At 35.2% G+C, this 23,845-nt stretch overlaps 1 protein-coding gene across 1 annotated transcript in view; it reads left to right on the forward strand.

Annotated features, from left to right (window-relative positions):
• OTOG (otogelin) overlaps positions 1-22,872 on the forward strand; it is a 93,978-nt gene extending 71,106 nt beyond the window's left edge. Inside the window, exons 37-56 of the mRNA XM_034418640.3 lie at positions 121-289; positions 1,043-1,188; positions 1,526-1,615; positions 3,499-3,682; positions 4,388-4,608; positions 5,420-5,558; positions 6,064-6,258; positions 7,198-7,410; positions 8,230-8,334; positions 10,081-10,191; positions 11,161-11,262; positions 11,608-11,706; positions 13,003-13,043; positions 13,721-13,796; positions 14,229-14,407; positions 16,208-16,312; positions 17,788-17,907; positions 18,216-18,261; positions 21,323-21,402; positions 21,510-22,872. Of these exons, the coding sequence (XP_034274531.3) occupies positions 121-289; positions 1,043-1,188; positions 1,526-1,615; positions 3,499-3,682; positions 4,388-4,608; positions 5,420-5,558; positions 6,064-6,258; positions 7,198-7,410; positions 8,230-8,334; positions 10,081-10,191; positions 11,161-11,262; positions 11,608-11,706; positions 13,003-13,043; positions 13,721-13,796; positions 14,229-14,407; positions 16,208-16,312; positions 17,788-17,907; positions 18,216-18,261; positions 21,323-21,402; positions 21,510-21,710 (2,622 nt within the window). The 3' untranslated portion in view covers positions 21,711-22,872. The remainder of the gene's footprint in view (positions 1-120; positions 290-1,042; positions 1,189-1,525; positions 1,616-3,498; positions 3,683-4,387; positions 4,609-5,419; positions 5,559-6,063; positions 6,259-7,197; positions 7,411-8,229; positions 8,335-10,080; positions 10,192-11,160; positions 11,263-11,607; positions 11,707-13,002; positions 13,044-13,720; positions 13,797-14,228; positions 14,408-16,207; positions 16,313-17,787; positions 17,908-18,215; positions 18,262-21,322; positions 21,403-21,509) is intronic.
• The last annotated feature ends 973 nt before the right edge of the window (positions 22,873-23,845 follow it).

A 23,845-nucleotide genomic window follows, 5' to 3' on the forward strand; every position in this document is an offset into this window, starting at 1 on the left:
TACTCAAGAGATCTTGGATACTTAGGCTCCTGATTCTACTATGTTGATTTCTTGAAAATATGTTCTTGTTGCTTTTGTTTTGTTCAGAGTTGTAACCAATCTTTTCTAAATATGCCTTAGCCTGTCACAGAAAATGACTGCATAAAACATATTTGCTTAGATGGACAATTAATTCAAGTTAACCAATCCCAGTACTGCCCATACAGTGCAACGCAACCCAGCTGTGGATTTCTTGGATTTGCTGTTCAGATTAATGGCGACAAATGCTGCCCCAAATGGGAATGTGCATGTGAGTTATTAGTCATATAGTGTTTATTTTAAAACTGCATTAAGCTGATGAAACCTTGAACTTCAGGGTAGGTATGGAAGGAACAGATGGTAGAAATTATTCCTGCCTTACATAAGAAACTATAGCAGTTCAACCAGAAGAATATTGGGGAACTGCACAATATGCAATGGAATAGAACTCAATGAAGAGGGATTAATGTGATATTGAAAATAATACTTGTTATATAGAGATTTTACACAACAAATATTATGGATTGAGAGTTTCCAGTTCCAGTTCTGAGAATATTTCCATTCAAAGAAAGAAGATATATTTTTCACTGAATCCTTCTTCTATCTGTAGCATCTTGTGCCCCTAAGATTTTGATAAGGATTGTAGAAATTTCTGGAGTAGCATGAAATGTGAAAGGGGGAAATAGAAAGAAATGCCAGACATTTATTTCAGAAAAAGCAACCCTGGATTCACCTTATTTTGATCTCAAGTAAAACATGGTATGGAGACAAAATAATGTTTTAAGGTAGGAAATAGCGGAATTTCTTATTTTTCAAGACTTGGTATCAGCTGCACACATATTAGGATTCTTTTGCAGCACAAACCTATTTATCAGGAAATTACTTGTCAAATTTTCAAGAATTATTTACTGTATCTGTTACATACTTTTATCTAATTTAACAAAACATTGAATTTCCATTTGCCAGCAACCATCTGCCTGTTTTGTAAATTTTTTAAAATAATAGTTCACATTATGTTTGATAGGTCGGTGCACTTTCTTCTCTGATCTGAGCTTTATCACCTTTGATGGACATCATGTGGCTTTATTTAAAGAAGCATCTTATATAATCAGCCAAACACAAGATGAAGCTATAAGCATTCATGTTGTTGACAACAGAAATACCAATATGGTACTAAATCTTGTTAATTATTTTGTATTTATAGAATATGCATAAACAAACAGTCTTTAGACCTCTGGTCCAATAGAAACTTTGAGGCTAGAAGATCATTAATTTTGTTTTTCTTGGGAGCTGATGTTTGAATAATCCTTTCCATATATTTTCAGATAGTGACTTTTTAAAACATTTTCGCTTAAATATTAAGGCAGTTGAATATAGGATGGAGTTGAAATTGGGGCTTACAATGGGAGAGGAATATTTTTTTTATCATTTTGTTTAATTTTATGAGAGATGGAAAGCACTTCGTAATTCTTTGTGAATAAATTCTTATTTTTGTTGTTTTATTTAGGGGATCTTAACCTATTCTAAGCTATATTTGGCAATGCTGAATTTAACATATTTGTCTAACCAGATTATCATTGACCGCTTAAGTAGAAAGGTAAACTTTACTTCTTCTGTTACTTAGTAATTGTTGTTAACCTGTGGGAAAAGGATTTATTAAAATTCTAAGTCATACTTTTTTAATTTTATGATTTATGTTGGGTGGCATAACTTGAAGCTTGGGACCACTGTAACCTCTGGAAGAAATGAGCAGAGTTCCTTGAGATATTTGTGATTTAAAATCCAACTGTAAGGGGAAACTATTAAACACATTAACTGATTGAATTGAATTGATATCATTTGAAATAAAAGTTAAATTAAATTCAAACAGATTCTTTCAGTACTTTATTTTTATTTATTTTTTTTGCCTAGTAGTTTTCGGCATCTCATTTGTGGTGGCCAAGTCTCCTAAAATTTGTATGGTCTTTTTAATGTTGGTGTTCAAGTCATGTTTATGATTTTAAAAACCAATTTTCAGAATTTCAATTTCCAAATGAAGGATGTAACTGAAATAATTAATATTAACTATTGTTTATTAATGTTATTGATCTTTTTAATTAACATTTTGCTAATTATTACAAAAAGGGACACTGTGGCTCAGTGGCTAAGTTGTTGAGTTTGTCGATCGAAAGATCGGCAGTTTAGCGGTTCGAATCCCTAGTGCCGCGTAATGGGGTGAGCTCCCGTTACTTGTCCCAGCTTCTGCCAACCTAGCAGTTTGAAAGCACGTAAAAAATGCAAGTAGAAAAATAGGGACCACCTTTGGTGGGAAGGTAACAGCGTTCCGTGTACCTTTGGCGTTTAGTCATGCCGGCCACATGACCACGGAGATGTCTTCTGACAGCACTGGTTCTTTGACTTTGAAACATAGATGAGCACTGCCCCCTAGAGTCTGGAACAACTAGCACATATGTGTGAGGGAAACCTGTACCTTTACCTTTAATTATTACTATTTTTATTTATTCATATCCTGCCTTTATTATTTTATAATAACTCAAGGCAGAGAACATACCTAACGTACCTTCCTTTTCCTATTTTCCCCTCAACAACAACCCTGTGAGGTGGATTGGGCTAAGAGAAAGAGTGACTGTCCCAAAGTCACCCAGCAGGCTTTCATTGCTAAGGCTGGAGTTGAACTCATGGTCTCCTGCTTTCTAGTCTGGTGCCTTAACCACTAGACCAAACTTACTTTATTACTTATTTCCAGCTGAAGTTGGGAATAAGAACCTTTTAAGCAGTAATGGCATGTTAAATCTGCTAGCTTTTATGTGCTTATTTAAAAGAAATCTGAATATATTTAGTGGAACTATATTCTTCAATAGTCATGCATAGGAATTCTCAGTATATCTACTTTGCAGTTAGTGTTGGAATATTTTCCGTCCTCTTTTTTATGTCTTGTATTTTTTATCAGTTTTATAAGGCTGAATGAACAAAATATATATTTGATAAAGGTTTACTACTATATAATTGCAACTGTAGGTTAATATTAAGCTTGTTAAAATATAGGGGCTGTCGACAGAGAAAGGTCTTTTGTTTGTTTTCCATTTTAGCCATCCAGAATTTTTGGAAAGTCCAGTTAATCTTAGTTTCTACTATGAAACTATATCAGAAATAGATGGAGATGTACACTTACTTACCAATGTACTGGCAAAAAATATATCAGCCTCAGTATTTTAGAATTTTGGGAAAAGAGGGTAAAATTCAAAATTACAATAACATCCAGATATCTAGTTTTGTTGATTTTTCTCAGTTGGAATATATTTTGAATTCTCTTGTATTATATCCTCTATTACCTTCATGTATTTCAATCAAATTATATCATCATCATGCTTCTTATAGAATTTTACAGAAAAGGAGAAACACTTATTAAAAGTATTATTATGAGAAAATGCAAACTCTAATCTTAAACGTTGCCTAAATATTTCTTTATATGTTTTCTAGATAATGATCAATTCAAAATATGCTTGGCCTACTGTTAAAAAATATGGATTTAAAATTGAGGACACTGGCTTTATGTATCTTATTAAAACCCCAACAAATACTAAAATTCAGTGGTTTCATAATACTGGGATGATGATAATTGAACATAATGCAACCAGTGATCAAAAAACAATGGGATTGTGTGGTAAGCAAACTTTAGTATTTTGTTATATTTTATTTTATACCTTTATACTGTATATTCATCCATTCAGTACACACACTTTTGTTAAGGGGAATATCACATTTGTTTGTTTATAAATTATATTGCAACTTGAAGAGTAATTATGTGAGAGTAGAAAATGATAATTGCTCACCAACAGTATTTATAGCTGAAATGAGGCTAATTTTTAAAGCACAGAATAAAAATGCTAAATTTGCCAGCCAAACTAGGCCAGTTCTATTATCCTGTACCACATGATATGTAGAATAATATATATGTACACCAGTCTTGGAATTTTATCTTTGCTTTCTGTCCTTATTTTCTTTTTCTGATACTGTTGTGGTTCAGCATAATTACTTTACAATAAAGTAGAATTAGCTCATCTGTCATGTTTCCTGTTTGATCTACCTTGCAAAGCTGACAAAAGTTCTGTTTGAACTTTGGTAGAAGTTTGGAAGAAGAACCACCTAATTAAAATACCACTTGTTCTAGTACAAATGGCTGTAAGTCCTTTCTAGATATTAACTGCAACTGTAAAATTAAGCCATTTTCCTCAGGTCTGTAGTATTGGAGGAAAAGATTACTAAGTTTTTCTTTTGTTTTATACTCTATGTGGTTTATAATCCTTTCAGATTGAAGTGGGTTATAAGCATTGTAAACTATATAAATACATGGTGTTCTCTTTTGCAGGTTTCTGTGATGGAATTTCAACAAATGACCTCATGTTACCTAATAATACAGTTGTAAGAACTGCAGCTGCTTCAGTTATCTTCACAGATAGCTGGTTGGTGTCAGATACATTGAAGTATATTGGAGAACCAAGAACCCAGGAAGCTAACTGTTCAGCCATGAATTGTTCATTTTGCTTAAATATGTTGTTTAGCCAAACATTCAGCATCTGCCATCCTTATGTATGTTATCTTTGATTTCTACTTCAATTTTTTTGCTTGTTGATAAATCTGGTTTTATATTAATAATGGACAGTCAATTTATAGATTGCATTATGTTCATAAGAAGTTGCCCACCCTTGCAGTAGGACCAATGGGATATTTATTCAAGGGAAAATATTTTGATGGTCTTGACACAACTTGAATGCAATGCAATATTTCTATTTGAAGTGGGATCCATAATTCACAATAATTCAGGAATGAATAGCTATTTATAATCTGAAATGATAGGTATATAGGAAGGTAGGTAGGTAGGTAGGTAGGTAAGTAGGTAGATAGATAGATAGATAGATAGATAGATAGATAGATAGATAGATAGATAGATAGATGATAGATAAAGATAGATATAGATATGGCTGGTGACCCCCAGGGGGAGGGCCTTCTCTGTGGGGGCACCTACCCTATGGAACCAGCTGCCCCCAGAGATAAGGAGAATCCAAGACCTCAGTGCCTTCCGACGTGCCCTTAAAATTTTCTTTTTTCAGCAAGCCGGGCTGGCTTAATGTATTTTTAAATATTTTTAATTGGTTTGTCATTTTAAACTGGGACCAAAGTGATATATATTCTTTTAATTGTTTTTAATGTTTGTATTGTATGTTTTTATCTGGCTGTACACCGCTCTGAGTCCCTCGGGAGAAGGTGCGGTATATAAATTTGAAATAAAATAAAATAAATAAATAAAATATACTGTAGATATAGATATATGTTGTTTCTAATGATGCTGGTTTTCAACTGTCAGTTACTAATCCACATATATGTTTTTATGTGTGTTAAGGTTTCTCCAGCTTCTTTTTGTGATTTGTGGATCCAAGACACTGAATATATTCAGGATCCGTGTTTAGCACTGTCTGCTTATGTCGCCATGTGTAATAAATTTAATATCTGCATAGAATGGAGGAATTCTAGTTACTGTTGTAAGTATTAGTTATGAGACTATGTACGTTGACCCCAATAAGGCTACATTACGGGAAGCTGATAAGAGAACGTAGTCTATGAAACGGAATAATATATTAGAATCTAAGTTCAAGTCCAAAATCAACCATTTTTTGAAATGTTAATCTTTGGGCACAGATTGTATTGCAAGTGCAAGTAAATATTGGAACAACCGGGGTTTTTCAGAACAATAAAACTATATGAACAGAACTACCATAAGTAACATCAGAGCAAATGATAAGATACATTAGCCATGAGTTGTGGGAAAAGGGCTTTGAGTGTGGAAATAAATTAATGGGATGAACTGTGAGCATGTCAAAGATTAAGCACCCCCAATTCTCCAGCTCTAAAATTCTTTTTATTTTACTTTCTAATGAGAAGGGGATAATACCACTGCTTATTAGTGTTAATGCATGTGTTTTATAACCTGGTGACTTCCATATTAATAGCAACACTATGTTAACACTGTGCTTCTTGTCTTGCTAGCCTTTCCTTGTCCAGAAGGTTTCACTTATAAGGCTTGTATACATCCATGCCTCGCCCCAAGAACTTGTCAGAGTACAGAGTCAACTGTAGAAGATTCATACTCTTGCTTGGTGCTCACTGAGGGCTGCACCTGTGCAGAAGGAACCATCCTTCATCGAATTCATTCAGCTCTCTGCATCCCGGAAGAGAAATGTGGTAGGTGCTAATTTTTTTTCTTCTGCAGCCTATGAGAAATATGTAATCCACCAGACAGCTGTGATAAAATTCAGGTAACTGAATAGCCAATAGATCTTAGTTCATCCATAGAGGTAACTGTCTGGTGCAAGTAGTCAGGAACAGGAGTTGAGTTTAAAGTACTTCACGTTTATTATGTTCTACTATACACAAGAATTTGATCTACTAACAGTTTAGGCAAATAGGCACTAAATAAGAATCAATAGATTTCAAGGGAGGTTGGACTTAGGTCTCTTGCGGGAGTGGAATGACTCCAAACTGATGACGTATTTGACCTCACCCTCAGGATCAGCCTGGTCATCTCCTAGAGGAGCCTATTCATGAATGGAAGCAATTTTTAGTTTGTGAATTGTGCTTATATAGAGAGAGGTTTTATTTATTTATTTATTTATTTGTCTTTGGATCAATATCTTAGTCTATAGAGGTTCCTCTTTTTTAATGTCTATTTGGATAGTAGAAATATTCTGCATATTCAGAAATACTTCCAAATTTATCTCTTGTGGATTATAATAGATATTAGAGACAAACCAAGTTTCACAACAATAGATGGCATAAGAATGACTGTAGTACATCAATAAACTAGGGATTACAGTGTAAGAATCCTAATGATTCAGTTTTTTATGAATTATACTTACAACTGTTTGTATAGAAGTTGAAGCATATTATCTTTCTCTGTCTGTAGTGCTGCAACTGAAGCCTATAGCTATCTATGTGCTAGCATTGTTCACTCTAGAAGATTGTTGGTTGCTATTGTTTTTATTTATTACATTTGCATTCTGCCTGATTCCCAACAACTTTCGGTTTTGCATTCACATAAGCATTAGACACAATACTGCTGAACCAGTGTTAAAAATATTTTTAGAAAAATATTAATGCATGTAGTTTTTCTAAACAATTCAGCCTGTACAGATCATTCTGGAGTGCCTCGTGCAGTAGGTGAAATTTGGAAAACTTCCAGTAGTGATTGCTGCATGCACAAATGTGTGGACAGTGATACCATTGCTGCTGTGGAATACAATTGCTCTGTTAATTATGATGTCAGATGCCAGCGCTTTGGGGAAGTGGCTTTAATTGTCCCTGATGATCAGTCCTGTTGTCATCAGAAAGTCTGCAGTAAGTATTCTCACATATTCCAGTATTTGAATGGCTTTCTTTTAGAAAAAAAAATAACAAGAACAAATGTTTTGTCTTTAAAGGGCATTTTTAAAAAAAAAAATCACACTAGTGGCAAGTGACTTGATTTGCATATAATTGAATATAATTTGAAGATTGTTTTTCATTCGTTTATAAGGCTGAGATCATTGAAAGCAAGGAAGAAAGTTGATAAAGGATGCATGAATAGGAATATTGACTGAAAACCAATGAGACAATCTGGAATTTTGAGCCTTGGCGAGATTCGAACCTGCAGTAATTGCAGGCAGTTGGTCTTAATAACCAGCTTAATAACAGGGTGCCTTAGACCACTGTACTACCAAGGCTTTTGCAGTAACCTTCCCTGGAATGGGTTGGGAATGGAGATTTTACAGTATACTTCTCCTACCATGCCCACCAAGCCACCCACACCAAGCCATGCCACCCACACCAAGCCACCCACACAGTAAAATTTTTTGAAACCCACCACTGCCATCTTTGTATTATTTTCCTATCCTGAATTAAAAGAATCTTTTTTATGCAGTTTGTTTTCTGAGAAACGTATATGTATTTATGAAAAAAAAACTTGACTACAATTGCCTATTGAAATCTGCTTCTGTTTGCTTGACTCCAGGATCTCCAGGGTATGGTAGTACTGAGGTTTTTTTAAATTTATAATTGTCAATATTTCTGTGGCAATATTTAGTGTGGGTGCCAAAATGCGGCACATGTTTAAAGCTACACTCAGCAGTATTTTTTTTTATTATTTTTTATTTTTGGTCTATTTGGCTATCCATAAAGCTTGCAATCAAAGCCTTTGTGACACCCTGGTTCCTGAATGCAAAGTCTTAGAGAAACTGGTAACCTATTATCAAGATAATTCCTGCTGTCCAAATTATACATGTGGTAAGTATTGAATTTAAAAAAAAACATTTTCAAAATAATCTCTACTGGTTTGTATAAAGTTTTGAATAAGTGATGCAAGGATAGTTCAAATTCCATCATTTGAGCAAAACCAGGAGGTGATTCACTAGCCCTTTCTTCTCTATTTAAAAACCTTTGGGGTGGCATGGCCTGCACGTGACGCATCCGGCCTGAGGGCCGCCAGTTTGACACCCTGGGTCACTAGAGAATTGTGCACGTGAGAAATCATGGGAGGACCTTATCTGGGACTACTGGCAAGAAATGAATCAGAACCAGAAAGAAAACTAAGGCAGTTGAGAATAAGGCTTTCTTAAGTAGACAAGTCTCAGTGAAGAGAATGAATGGTTTAGGGTCCAGGTGAGATCAGAACTCAAATGTCTTAGGGCTGAAAGTGAATGAACTCACCAAACTGAAATTCAGAAAGCATTGGGAGTCAAAAGGAATTAAGAGGAAACTTTGATTAAAAGTTGCAAACTATGGTAGTGAAGGATTTGTCAAGATTAGCTATCTGGAAAAGCAAGCTGAGAGAAATTTCTCTTTGCAGAATTTCTCCTAAAGGAGAAGTTCTAGGCCAGAATTTGCATTCGGATTCATTTCTTAATCTTGTCATTTGAAAATTGGCCACTGGTAGTTTTTTATTGTCTTTTGTCTAGTTAAAATCTTGTAAGCCATTATATGTGATCTGAACTCAGATACGGACCATCAGTTCTGCCTTCTGGTTTTCCCATCGCTTTCAGTGGGAGACTAATGTTTGGAGATACTGTACTGTTCGTATTTTTGTCAGAATTCAATGCTTTATTCCATCCAGTTACAATTGTTTTGTCTATACAAGATGAAAAGATGTTTGACTTGTTCTTATTTATAATGAATTAAAATCAGAAGATAGAAGCTTTTGTTTTCATTTTCTTAAGAAAAGACAGGATGCTATTCTGTAGCTACCTGTCTTCCCAAGGCCAGAAGGTAATGCTACAGGGTATAATTTTCCATGATGGTGATCACCATCATTATTATTCCTCCTCCTCTCCAGTTTATGGGACCCTCCTCTCCCAATAGCAAAACCAATCTTAAGGGAGAGGACCCTGGATAAGGCAGTTTCTTTCTCCAGGAAGTGCTGTGTAACAATAATAGGAAGATGAATTATGATGAAAGGGTGGCAGTCCCGGTCAGGGGCTCTAACAACAATTCTTATTGTTAAGAAAAATAGAATGGCAACCCAGCGTATACAAGTAGTCCTCAACTTATGACCACAATTGAGCTCAAAATGTATGTTACTAAGTGAGAAATTTGTTAAATGAGTTTTGCCCCATGTTATGACGTTTCTCACCACATTTGTTAAGTGAATCACTGCAGTTCTTAAATTAGAAACACGGTTGTTAAGTGAATCTGGTTTCCCCATTGACTTTGCTTGTCAGAAGGTTGCAAAAGGGAATAACATGATTCTGGGACATCGCAACTGTCATAAATGTGAGTCAGTTGTCAAGCATCTAAATGTAAACCACATGACTATGGGGATGCTGCAACGGTCATAAGTGTGAAAAATGATCATAAGTCACTTTTTTCAGTGCCGCCGTTGTAATTTTGAACAGTCACTAAATGAACTGTTGTAAATCAAGGACTACCTGTACTAGATATTCTTCTGGAAATTAATAATAGTACAGTAATACAAATGAGCACTTGTTCAAGTTTTATTTTACTTTATTTGGCTTGTTTATGCTCTGCTTATTTCAGAATGTGATCCAGAAAAATGTAAGTCTATGGAACAAATTCCTCATTGTCGATCCGATCAAACTTTGGTTGCTGCCCATGTGGAAGGCACCTGCTGCTTCTCTTATATTTGCTGTATGTCAGATTTAATTCTTACTTACACATTAATGCCTCAAAGATATAATAGTATCTTAGATCAATAATACCTGTTGTTTCATGCATCACATCATACATTCCTGTATCCATATTGCTTCCAAGAAACATTTGGTGACTCAGGGCCATTTTAATTTTTTTTTGTGGGTGGGGAGTGATTTGAGACCTAGTTAGTAATGAGAGTAAAGGTGAGGTTTCTTTAAAAGGAGAAGGAGGAGAAGAAGAGAAAGAAAAAAAGATCATCATTTTTGATTTTAAGAATTGCAAAAATGGGAGTTATGCAGGGGTGAAATGCTCCCGGATCAGACTGGATCGCCCGATCCGATAGCAATCTTGGCCGGTGGTTTGGCGATCCAGTAGTGATGGCGGAGCAAAGTTCCGCCCACCCGCCTGCGTGTTTTTTACCTTCTGCGCATGTGCAGAAGGATTTGCACATGTGCAGAAGGTCTGCATGCGAATGTGATGCACATGAGCGAAGCGATCGCATGCGCGCGGGGTGTGTGCTTCTGAACCCGTAAGGAAGGTAAGTAGATTTCACCCCTGGAGTTATGTTTGAATCCTGTATACATATTGTATTACTTCAGTGATCAATCCTGAAGTAATGTTTACCTACTGAAATTTCACACTTGTGAACAATTGCCTAAAAATGATATTGTAATGGTGCACTGAAAGCTTAACTGAATAAGAGCTGAATAAGTACCTCCCTCCTTCTTGTAGTAAAATTTGTATTCATCAGTTTGTGTAATAGGTAAGATAAGATAACCTTTATTGTCATTTTTTACTGTGAGCACACTGGACACATTAAAAAGGAAATTCTGTTTTCATTTGTGGTAGACTAAAAGGTTAAAAGGAAGTAAAATGTAGTTCACAAAACTGTATGCAATTATAGAAAACAGAATAATAAAAAATAGCTGACCTTATTTTCAGATAAATTATATTTTTCTATTTTAGCCTGTGGCATTTGTTCTGATCAAATTCCCACATGTCAAGAAGGAGAAAGACTCACTGTGGATGGCAATACCACTGACAGATGTTGCCCTGATTATCAGTGTGGTGAGTTTGTTCTCAGAAGTTATCTTAATTATTCTGCACTGAGTGTTCTGAGCTTTAAAAATTGTCATGAATTAAAATTTTTATTAATCTCCATTATCAATGTAGTTATGCAAGAAAGATAGAAGATTAATGTATTAATGCATATTGTTTATCAGTTTTTACCTATATATCTTAAGGTGTACATCAGTAAATAGTTAATACTGAGAGGTTAAACACACAATTTAAACATTTTATTTTTGTGTGATTTAATAAGTATCACCTTGACTATTTTTCATTCAAATGAAATTCTTCCATTTCAAGAATCTGAGGATAAAACCACATTTGTCTTCTATTTTTAACTTGCAGTCTGTGAAACCTTTCGTTGTCCTGAATTTAAATGTATGTTGGGAATGTCCTTGATAGAAGTTTGGAGTCCGGAAAAATGTTGTCCATATCATAGATGTGGTAATTATGTTTTTTCCCCATTTATCTTCAAGCAATTAACAGCATTTTTTTTGGAAGTACAAAAATCAATGGTGTTGAATTAAAATTATAACTATGGTTCAGACCAATCAAGAAATGTGGTAGGTTGACACTGAATAGTTTTTAGAGTTGTTTTGTTGCCTAGAAAGTTTTCCTTAGTCTCCAAAATATCTCAGTTACAACTTATAATTCAGTTATTTGTAAAATAGCAATAGACTTATATATATAGCACCTTGTAGTGCTTTACAGCACTCTCTGTGCAACTTACAACATCAGCTTATTGCCCCAACAATCTGGGCCCTCATTTTACCAACCTTAGAAGAATGGAAGGCTGAGTCCATTGGGATTGAACTCCTGGTTTTGGGCAGGGTTAGGCTGCAATACTGCACTCTAACCACTGCTCCACCTGAGCTCATAAATGTTCATTATTGGGCTTTGATCTACAACCAATGTTACTAATGTGCAAAATCATTATTTGCTCCTTTGCAATAGAATTATAATCAGGGCCAACATAGATAAGGTGAACATGAAAATTCCATTGAACAATTAGAGAATTGTTTACATACACTGAATAAATATTGAATGTATGAAATGTATTTATTCAATTTATATAATTTTTTTTTTTTAATTTGATTTATATGCCGCCCTTCTCCGAAGACTCAGGGCGGCTTACAATGTGCTCAGCAATAGTTGCCCATCTCGGGCACAAAGCCAAATTTCCAAGGCCAGGTCAATCTAATCTCAGGGATGGGGAGGATAATATACCAAAGGGTGGGTGCCATGTTTAAGCACAAATGACTTTGAGAAACAAGATTAAATGCCGCAGACTAAGCAAAAGTTGAATGAGAGAAAGTTGAGCCTGTAGAAAGAATTGGGGTATGGCAAACGTCTCAGAAGGAGCTCTCCTAAGTTTCTTGGACTGCAAAGGGGAGGAAGAAGAAGTGCACTTTCAGGCTTGCAAGATTGATGTTTGCCTTGTGAGGAGGGAAGACAAGAAGTGGTTGCTCCATCCTTCTCGCAGGATTACATTAACAAAATCATTGTTACAGTACTTACAAACATCAGTTCGTTGAGTGAAGTGCTCTCTCTTCTTTGAAAGTTTATACTATAATGAATCTTCAAAATATTTACAGTGTCACAATTTTTTGTGCAGTGTTGGTTGTGTTGTTTGAACAATATAATTTTTAAAAAATACATTTGATGGATGTTTCGCTGCATTCACATCTTATGGATAGCTTTGTGAGGACTGATTTTCCCTTCTTTAATTTACTATTTTAGAATGTGCATGTGATACAATTCCAAAGCCTCAGTGTAAACTGGTAAGAAATCTTACTGAATTATACCTAAATTATCTGCAACCTAATATTGTTGTTTTTTAGAATTTAGAGTATACTTAGATCTTTTGAATTCATTCATGTATGTATGTATGTTTCATCAATTGTTGTAATTATAGTACCAGTTTAATAAAACAAGTACATATTGCAAATAAATGTCCATTGTAACATCCATTCCTGTACATGAGGGCTGTATATATTAATTAAATGCTCTTGGTAGCATTCAACAAAGTGAAAAGAGAGGTTGCCTATTAATCTGACATGCATTTTTCGTCTGAGAAAAGTTAACAACATGTACATTTGGGGGTCTTGGAGACTGGGAATATCACGTTGACTCAGTATGTTCAATAGGAGTAAGTCCCATTGATCTCTTCAACACTGACTTTTGTTAAACAAGAGCAGAATTAATTAGTAAATGTTAGTAATTCAAGTAACATGTCCTAGAATCTCAAAGTTAGTGATTTATATAAGACACCTTTGGACTCAGATTTCCTTCTGGATATATATGTATAGGAATAATATAGCAAAGAATTCTGACGGAACTGGGCTTTTTACTTTATTTTTTTAAGTTAGAATCCATAATCCTATTAGGAAGCACAGTAAACTGATATTGAAGAACAATATTTATGGGATAATATTGATATTTTTTCTGATGTGAACAGGGAGAGAAAATGGTCTTAGATGAAAAATTCCAGAACAATACAGAAAATGTTTGTCACTGCGCTAAATACAAATGTTGTAAGTTAACCCATTTTTCTTTTGAAAGCTCTAATTTGTATTAGTATGAATAATGTTTCTATTTATAAACCAGGCATTTTTAAGGCAGCATAATATAAAATTCATATTTAAAAATCATGCTAGAATAAAAGAATTTTTATAAGCATATGCTATTTCCCTGCAACTTGAAGACTTGAAAATAGCTTCAAGGAGAATTGAATGGATATGTTTGTGGTTAGCTCCATTGTTTTACGACTGCTGTAGGATTCTGTTGATAAAAGTCAGGAGAAGGTCATGAGTAAATACTATTGTGTTCATTTTCTTTCATTAGTGATGTTTATGAATATTTAAGCATTTTGTTTGTCTCACTTTCTTTGCTTGAAATAGCAATATTATGTCAAGTGTGTGAACAATTTTACATAATGTTATTCATATTTGTTGAAATTTTTCCAGCAAAAGACAAAGTATGTCTGAACAATGAAAGAGGCATTCTGCTTCCAGGACAATCCATTGTTGAACACTCATCTGCTGGCATTTGTCACACTTCATACTGCACAAGTATACTTGACCCTGTTACCAAGTTCTATCGGATAAATACCTCCATTATTGATTGTGCAGCAAGGTGCAAATCTGTAAGAAGTTCAAAATTAAACTATAAATTTTCTCTTTAATAAGTTCTATAAGTTAAAAAAAAAAGAAAGAGGACATTAATGGCAAGATGAATCCATCCAATCCTCCACCTGGATGTGCTAGAACAGTCCTTGAATTTGACTGTTCCCTGAATAATAATCTAAAGTCTTTGAGTCCCTCACCTGAGATGCAAAGTCCCATGCTCCAACTCTTCAACTATGTGAAGAAGGTTTAAGTGTCAGTAACCTGATTATGTGTCACATTAACACTTAGTGACCACATAGATCCGTGATAGCGAACCTATGGCATGTGTGCCACAGGTGGCACACAGAGCCTTATCTGCGGGCACACCAGCCATCGACCCAGTCCAGCTCCACTATGCATGCGTGCCTGCCTCCCACTGGCCAGCTGGTCTTCGGGTCTCTGCCCGAAGATCAGAGGCGGCGCATGCGCGGGGGCACTCGCATTGCATTTTGGGGGTACCACGTGAGGCCCCCCGTGCCCCATTTTGGGTCTGGAAAGCCACCTGCACCAACTTGGATGCCAAAATGAGACAAGGGGGGGAGCCGGGGTGCATGCGCAGGGCCAGGGCGCAGGCGCAGTGGGGCACTCACATTGCATTTTGGGGGTTTGGGCACTTGTGCATGCATTTGTGGGTGCGCGTGCTTTGGACACTCAGCACCAAAAAGGTTAACCATCACTGACATAGATCGACCTTCTCCTGTATAAACTATCCCTGGTCTAGTCTTCCAAAGATAAACCCAGCCGTCTTGCTGCTGGTTATTTTCTTAAAGAATAGAGAGGATGGCCTTGATGGACCGAGGGAAGGTCTCTTACCAAGGGAACAATCAGATAAATATGGCTTGAGCCCATACCAAGAAAGAGATTTATAAACATGCCCTCCATGCTTCACATGAAGGTAAAAGAAGTTCAGATTTGCACGTTTTTGCTATTATAGCTGTTCTAACAATACTAGTTTTAGGCCTCATGGTGTCTATTTCTTGGTTTGGTCTACCTTATTGGCCTGATGTCTCTTTTACTTCTTCCTTTCTACCTTTCCCAGTATTACAGACTTTTAAAGAGAACTAGGACTTAATGTAATGCAGGAATGTCAAACTTGTGGACCGCAGGCCGGATGCGCCACGCGCTGGTCATGCCCATCCCCGGTTTAGTGAAAGGGAAAAAAGTCACATACGTCACATGACGACAATGTGACACTGCAAGTTTGACACCCCTGATGTAATGTGTCTAAAAGACAATAACTTGAGCCTGGTCATTGTGCCTCAAGTGAGAACTCTGGATGATGTATTCTGTTCACATTTCCTACTCTGTTGCAATGGGAAAAATGAAGTGAAGCAGTAGTTGTCCTTTCAATTCAAACCGCTCATCCAGAAAGACCCACAATGAATTTTAAGCAGCAGTAAACCTAGATAATCTAAGTCCAAGTCAAAGCCTCTGAAGTACACTGTAGTTTAATGCAATGATTTTTTTTTTTTTAAATAAGCAATTCTGCTGAAGTTCCCAGGAAAGCAAAGTGTCTCTGTGTGCACATACATTTTGCAGAAAGCTGGGGAAGCCTTTCAAGGATTGTAGCTTTAATGCTTTGAGGACGGCTGGTTTGCTCATACCAAGACATTTTGTAAAGCTCCCCTTAACAAAGTTTTGTTAATTTATTACATACTTTCCATGAACATAGTGAATACAGTACAGAGCAATTATAGTATTGTTGTGGGGTTTTTATTCTTGTAATTTTGCTATTTGTTTTCAACTATATTTAATATTTTATCTTTATCCTTTTTTAGCATCAAGTATATGAACGTCCAAAGGATCTAACAACTTGTTGTGGAAAATGCAAGAATGTGTCTTGTGTTCACACATTCACCAATGGAACAATTTCATACTTTAAGGTACATGCTTTTATTTTTTTAAAGAAAGGAGAGGATGTGAAAGATCCTTGGTGCTCTCTGAGTTTGGTTGTTTTCTTGCAGACGTTTCATTACCAAAACTAGATAACTTTGGCAGTGCCAGTAGGAAGTTAGGTTTGCTTCCATTTTACATTGTAGTGTTTTCCCTGTCAGTGTTGGTGGAGTGATTTTGGTAGTTCTTTGATTGGGTTGTTGACTGTTAGCTTGTTTGGCAGTTCCTTAATTGGGGTATTTTTTGCTTCTTGATTGTTAATATTAATCTTGGTGTCAATCTCTGGGTGTTGATGGTTGGTGATGAGGTGATTTGGTCTTTTTGTTTCTTTTTTGGCTTGTTGAGTGTCTCTTTTGAATGGTTTGTAATTGTTGTTTATATCTATTTGCCTGTTGATGGCCAATTTGTCAGAGTACCAGGTTTCCAGGAATTCTCTAGCATTTTTGGACTTGGTTTGGTCTAAGATGGACAGAGTTTCCCAGATGAAACTATGGTTAAGTCTGTCCATGTGATATGAAATTAAGGAGTTTTCATCATGTCTTCTGACTGCTCGTTGGTGTTCACGGATATATTGTGCTAGTCTTCTGCCTATTTGTCCTACGTAGTAGCTATTGCAGTCTTTACACTGTATGTTGTAGGTCACTTCTGTTTTTTCTTCCTGGGCTACTAGGTCTTTTGGTTTATTTGGGATATTTTGGGTGGCTCTGTAGGGGCTGTCAATTGATTAACTAAGTGCAAATTTTGAGTTTAATTTGCAGCTCCAAATACTACTCTTATCTCTTTTTACTAATCATAGTGATCTGAAACCAGATGGTATTCTGGAAATACAAAGTTGTGCATACTTAACTTTATGATATATTTAGTAGCATGATAGATTTAATGTCATGAATCCCGAATATGTTTAATAGCTGACCAGAGCCATTCTACAATCCATTACAAAAGACCCAACTGTGCATCACTCTCAAATACTTCAAATCCTAGTGAGCATAACTTTGATTAACTTATAGCCCACAGAACACAAGGAAATTCTGATCTTGCTGGTGAGCTAACACAATTCCTGATCATTCTTCACAGTGGCATTTCTTCATAGTGAAAGTTGTTTATACAGCACGATAAACAGTGAGTCTAATTTGCTATCCAAGAATAATGATTATTGTATGGCACTGTTCTTTATTGGTAAGTAGGCTTTGGTACTGATTTACTCTTCACATAGATCAACATTGCTATGCACATTATATTGACCCCATTCAACTATGGAAGGATTTGATAAGGATTAATATAATTACTGCATACAGCTACAAAAAAAAATTCTGAAAGAGACCCAAAGCATACATTGCATTGAACATTAAGAAAAAGAGTGATAGCACAGCAGAGTTTTTGGCATTTGGTCCTGTTTTTCTAACATTCTGCATAACACTGCAGTACTTTTATATTTCTGATAATGCTTTTTTTAAATATTTTGTAGCCTGGGTCAAGTTGGACCTTAAACTGTCTCAAATATGATTGCATAAATACACCACTTGGATCAGTTCTAATTACATCACCCATCAGCTGTCCACCTTTTAATGAAACAGAATGTGTGAAGGTTAGTGCTTCAACATATTTCTTTTCATGTGATTTTATGGGGACCATAAAATTATTGCAAGCAGATGCATTGCAAAATATTTATAGCTGAAGACTGGAATATAGTTTAGTTTTTTTCACGGGAAGCATTATTTCTCCTGACTCTTACATCTATAGCTATAGAGCACTTCTATCTGTATTACTTTAGGTTTCATAATAGCAGCTAGGCTCAGCTCTAATTATGTTGTTCATATACAATTAGAAATATAATGAATAATTTTACAGTGTGTATATATAGTGCATCTGACTTCTGTTTTTGTATATATTTAGATTGGAGGATACATTGTCCCATTCCTTGAAGGATGTTGCAAGACATGTAAGTTGCTACTGAAGCGTCAGTATTTGGGGGCATGAAAGGGAAGAAATTTCAAACATTGATTATCATCAATAGCAATGTAAACAATAAAAGGTGTCTATTAAATGGTTGTAAAATAAGTAATTCTCTGACTCTAGTCTTCATTTATAGAGTTTTAAAGGTATTTTATTTAGTGGAATTTCTCAGTTTGTATATTGTCAATACAAAATTTAAAAATATTATTGGTTATTGGATAAACAGATCCCAGTTTTTGAAGGAAACATTTCTGGATACCTGAAGCTAGGATGAAACAAAGTGTATCTGTAATAAAAATAGTATCTTCACTAGTGATGAGTGGATAGTTTGTTAATAATGGGTTTTTTAAAATTATCATTTTTAATGCATATGTTATTCAGCACAGTCATCCATAGACAATCAACAATACTGTTGATAGCATAAGTAAAGATAAAATGCTGAATACTGATTTGGGGCATCTATTCACATGTATAATATGTTCAATTTGTAATGTCCTTAGGTTCTGGAGTATCATTTTTGCTCCCATTCCCTGTTAGCCCAATTACACCTACACCTAGCCTTAAGTGTAATACAGGTACATTTTCTTGGAAATCAGTAGGAATGAACCAAACAGAGCCATTGTTGATTTCTAACAATGTACTCCCTCCAAGAAACATAATGTCTTGGTGGCGCAGCAGACTAAAGTGCTGTTAAGTAGCACCAGCTGCCTGCAATTACTGCAAGTTCAAATCTCACCAGGCTCAAGGTTGACTCAGCCTTCCATCCTTTCGAGGTAGGTAAAATGAGGACCCGGATTGTGGGGGCAATAAGCTGACTTTGTATAAAAAGAACACCACTTAGGGGGGGCCGAAAGCCCTACTAAGCAGGTATATACAAAAGTATGAAGGCTATTGCTTAACGCATTGTAAGCTGCCCTGAGTCTCCGAAGAAGGGCGGCATATAAATCAAACCAATAAATAAATAAATAAATAAATAAATAAACTATAAATAATGCCCCTCCGGTCACAAAACCTGATTTAAAAGAGCTGCATTGTAGTACTAACTGCTCATTCTTCAGATTTGCTCACATCTTTTCATTTTGCACTGTATGGGCAGTGCATTGTTGTTAGCCAACAATGTACTGTTGACAGTAAGCATTTACATAGCATTTAATTTGCTGCATAATTTATTTTATTTGCTTAACTGAGTAATTTCAACACTGCTGTAGAACATAGAAATATTTTTTTGCTTATTAAAGCTTGCTAATCAAATAACACTTCTGCAGAGAGCATGGCATGTTTTCTAATGTTATATCCTAAATAAATATCTGAATATTCTAATTTATTATATTATATTAAGAGTCGTGGTGGTGCAGTGGTTAGAATGCAGTACTGCAGGCTAGTTCTGCTGACTGCTGGCTGCCAGCAGTTCAGCAGTTCGAGTCTCACCAGCTCAAGGTTGACTCAGCCTTCTATCCTTCCGAAGTTGGTAAAATGAGCACCAGATTGTTGGGGGAAATAGGCTGATTCTGTAATCCATTTAGAGAGGGCTATAAAGCACTATGAAGCGGTACATAAGTCTATTGCTATTGCTATAATACTTCTAATATAGAAGTATTAAAAACAACAATCTGGCATTAGGACAAAAACGAAGAACAATCAAATCTATAGTTATAAACATACTAAATATGATATGAAAATACAGGATTCAGCCATCTAGGGAAGCCAAAATATGGAGCCATTAATAAATTAATTATAATTATGGCTTTAATAAAGGAAATGTTTGTAGCTCAGGGTTGACATGAGGAGTCCTTAGTGCTCTCTGAGCTTGCTTGTTTTCTTGTAGACGTTTCATTTACTCAAACTGTGTAATATCATCTGTGCTACTGGATTGATGGACTATCACTGATGATATTTTGGCTAACGAAACGTCTGCCAAAAAACAAGCAAGCTCAGAAAGCAGCAAGGACTCCTCAATTATGGCTTTGTTGTCTTTTATGGGGATGAAACTACAGTCCTATGCTACATATCACACTGAATTAAATTAATCAAATTATGTTAGTTACACATGTTGGGGATAGGAAGCACCTTTCCTGCTATGCCAATCATGCAGCTTAGCTTGATTGCAAACTGCTTACTGTATTTAAAACAGAGAGCCAGTTCAAGAGAAATGAGATAAATAGAAGGTTATTTAGAAAATGGTGTAGCTGAATTGTCCCAATCCTACAGTTGCATCTCATTTGTTTAATTTTATGTGACCAATTTATCAATAATGGCTCTTCCTTCCATCACATTGTGGAATTGTGGAATTGAATTGAGACTTGACTCACAAGGTCATACGTAATACTCACAATACTGTATCAGATAATTTAAACACAATTCTCAAATTCCTTACATAAGTTAAATTAAACATTATTATATTACATTATTGCATTAAACTCCTTACATTTACTAAATGTGTTGCAAATTTCAGCAGAATAGCATATATGCATAGCTATGTATGTTAAACATTATAAATATTGAATAGACACATTATGTTGATTTACATATTTACCATGCCCACTTCGTTGTACAGTGTTACTTCACCTAGATTAAACTACTGTCAGAGCTTTTATTTCAGATTCTGGAGTAAGGTATAAATACTACACAGTTTGAAGACTTTGGGTTAAATCCATTAATTTATGTTTGTCAATCTGAATTCTTAGAAGTCTGAGCTGATATCCCAAGATTTTAAAATAAATGCATATGATTATGTTTTTGCCACTTTTGAAAGTGGACATCCGGCAGCTGTGTAAGTTTAACTCCGTTTAGTGGTAACTGTACCAGAACAAAGTATAATCTTTATAGTATCTAAAGACTGCATCTCTAGTGTTTTGGGCAAACCTTTTTTTTTTTAACCCTTATTTTAAAAAATACCTAATTTAAAAGTTATAAATACAATAGCATCAGTAGTTACTTAATTTCTTTTCATAATTATTTAATAATTTTTTCTTAGCATATTTTATCCCCTTTTGTGGTACAGATCTGCATAGAGACGTTCATATTTTCCAAACAATTCATTATTGTAGGCAAAGAAGATGGAAAATTCTGTAAAAAAGTGACTGTTAGGATGACAATACGCAAGAATGATTGTCGAAGTAATACACCGGTAAGCATTGAACCATTACTGTTTGCATCAGCTCTGTTAATGTTTGGAAGTCATGCACCTATTAAGCCATTTTATTTACTGGGTTTTTTGTGTGCATTTATTCCCAGGTAAACATTGTTTCCTGCGATGGAAAATGTCCTTCTGCAAGTATATATAATTATAACATTAATACATATGCAAGATTCTGCAAATGTTGCAGAGAACTGGGACTACATAGGCGAACTGTACAGTTATATTGCAGTGGTAACTCAACCTGGGTCAGCTATACAATTCAGGAACCCACAGACTGCTCTTGCCAATGGTCATGAAGCAATGCTAAAAGAGACCTGTTTCTTTAAACAGCTTTAGAGGCAATTAATTTTATTCCCAGAATAAATTCAGAATGTTTAACAGTTCATCACTTGACAATGCAGCTATCTATTGTTAGAACAAGAATTACTTTTAAAGATGAGTATATGTCATTACATTTTTATTGTTCTCCTTAACAGATGGATGTTTGACATTAATGTTATATTTTTAGTATGCAACCCCATAAGAAAATGATGCTTTACTGGAATGTTCAGTATTTTTCAATGTTAGTTCATCCTATATAATTGGCTATTTATATAACTGTATAGATGGTTTACTTGTATGAACAGTAGAGTTTGTGAAAAGGTGGTGGACAATGCCATGACAAATATAGCTGTGGGTCAAATTATCCTATCGATGGGAATTATTGCCATTCTTTACCATAAATTTATTAGCAGTGTTGCATTGTTCATATGAGGAAGTTGTGTTAAATATGAAAACAGATTGAGGATTATAATCCTGTAGATCCACTTAAAAGAGTGGTATGATTCAACTCTAGTTGTAAGCAGATAGCTGCAAATAATCATCTTGGATGATGGGATGTGGTGGTTCAGTCAAACAGAAGCATGCACATTCATAGACGCTTCCATTAACTGTGCACAGTGAGCTGTGTCACATCTCTGACAGGTAAAAGTGTGCCTTTTTAGTCCAAAATATTTTTCATGGAAACAAAACAAAAAGAAAAAAAAATCCTCTTTGTTAGTTCGTAATCAATTGCTAACAAAAAACATTCCGACCTAAAAGAGGAAAAATCTTCTGGGCCCTTTTGAATTTCATAAATGTAAAATTCTTGTCTTGTGCCAACTTTCAGAAGAGAAGAAGTTGCATGTAAAAGAATACAAATCATGTAATTATATGCACATTTATCAGGGAAATGTTTTCAGCATGGATAAGTGTATATATAAGCTTGATCTCTGGTGGGAAACATGGCTTAAAAATAGTTTATAGTGTATTTTTATAGGAAATGTAGATGATCTATTTCAATTATTTAGCATAACAAAGAGCAGTCACTATCTCTTAAAATCATAGGACAGCTTAAAGAAATATTACAGTTTATCACATTAAAAATAATTCTGTCATGTGAACAGAATATGTGAAAAATAAATATTTAGCCACCTAAAATATAGTATCTCTGTTATTTGTGGGGTTCTTTTCTAGACTAGTAACTGCAAATAACAAAACTAGGGATAACTTTGAAAAATGTACTTTAATCATGCATAAATGTCCACCTGCCTTATTGTATGTCTGTAAAGTAACAGAAAAATTATGGGTACACAACAAATGAATCTATTCCCATCTCTCATAGTTACATCAACTGAGTTATTCCTACAGAGACTAAGTTCCATAGTGCTTCAAATCTTCTATGGAATTCTGAAACAGTTTTCCAAGGATTTGCTTAGCTTTCCTTTTTTACTATTGACAAACAGCTTTTATTATTTACAGTTCCATTACCCACAGCTTCGTAGATCCACAGTTCCTAAAAAGAGATCAGATTTTCGTATTCACAATAGATTCATTTTTCTCCAGCCCTCTGCTGCATTTCAAACTACTTTTGAAACTCTTGAGAATACATAGTTTGCTATGTGATAATCGGCTAAAGTAAGGAGAACTTAAAAAGAGCCCAGAGTAGTCAAATGGTCAATAGAAAGAGGTTCTGGTTTTTGTTTTATGTTTTAAAATGTACTTTTCTTTTGAAGAGATTATTTAATCAAAATATTCATGAATTGGAAGTTTAATGAAAGCTTTTATCTATGCAGCCAGCTTTAATTTAATATTCTATTGCACACCTCTTGGTTTTAAAAGAGAGTACCCTTTTTCTGCAGTAAGATACATTTTCTAAGTAAGAAATTCCCCAAAAACAAAAGATTCAAAAGCTCTGTATTATTTATATGTTGAGAGCCAGTTTGGTGTAATGATTAAAGCAGCAGGCGAGATCTTGAGTTCTTGTACCATTTTAGGCACAAAGCCAGTTGGGTGACTTTTGCACCTGTCGCTTTCTCTCAGCCCTAGGAAGAACACAATGACAAATCACTTCTGAAAATTCATGGGCTCTTCCAGGAAGTTGCCAGAAATGAAGACTGATTTGAAGACACCA

This window comes from Pantherophis guttatus, chromosome 1, assembly GCF_059756535.1.
Source record: "Pantherophis guttatus breed Tessera chromosome 1, ASM5975653v1, whole genome shotgun sequence".
In the NCBI taxonomy this organism is placed as follows: Eukaryota; Metazoa; Chordata; class Lepidosauria; order Squamata; family Colubridae; genus Pantherophis; species Pantherophis guttatus.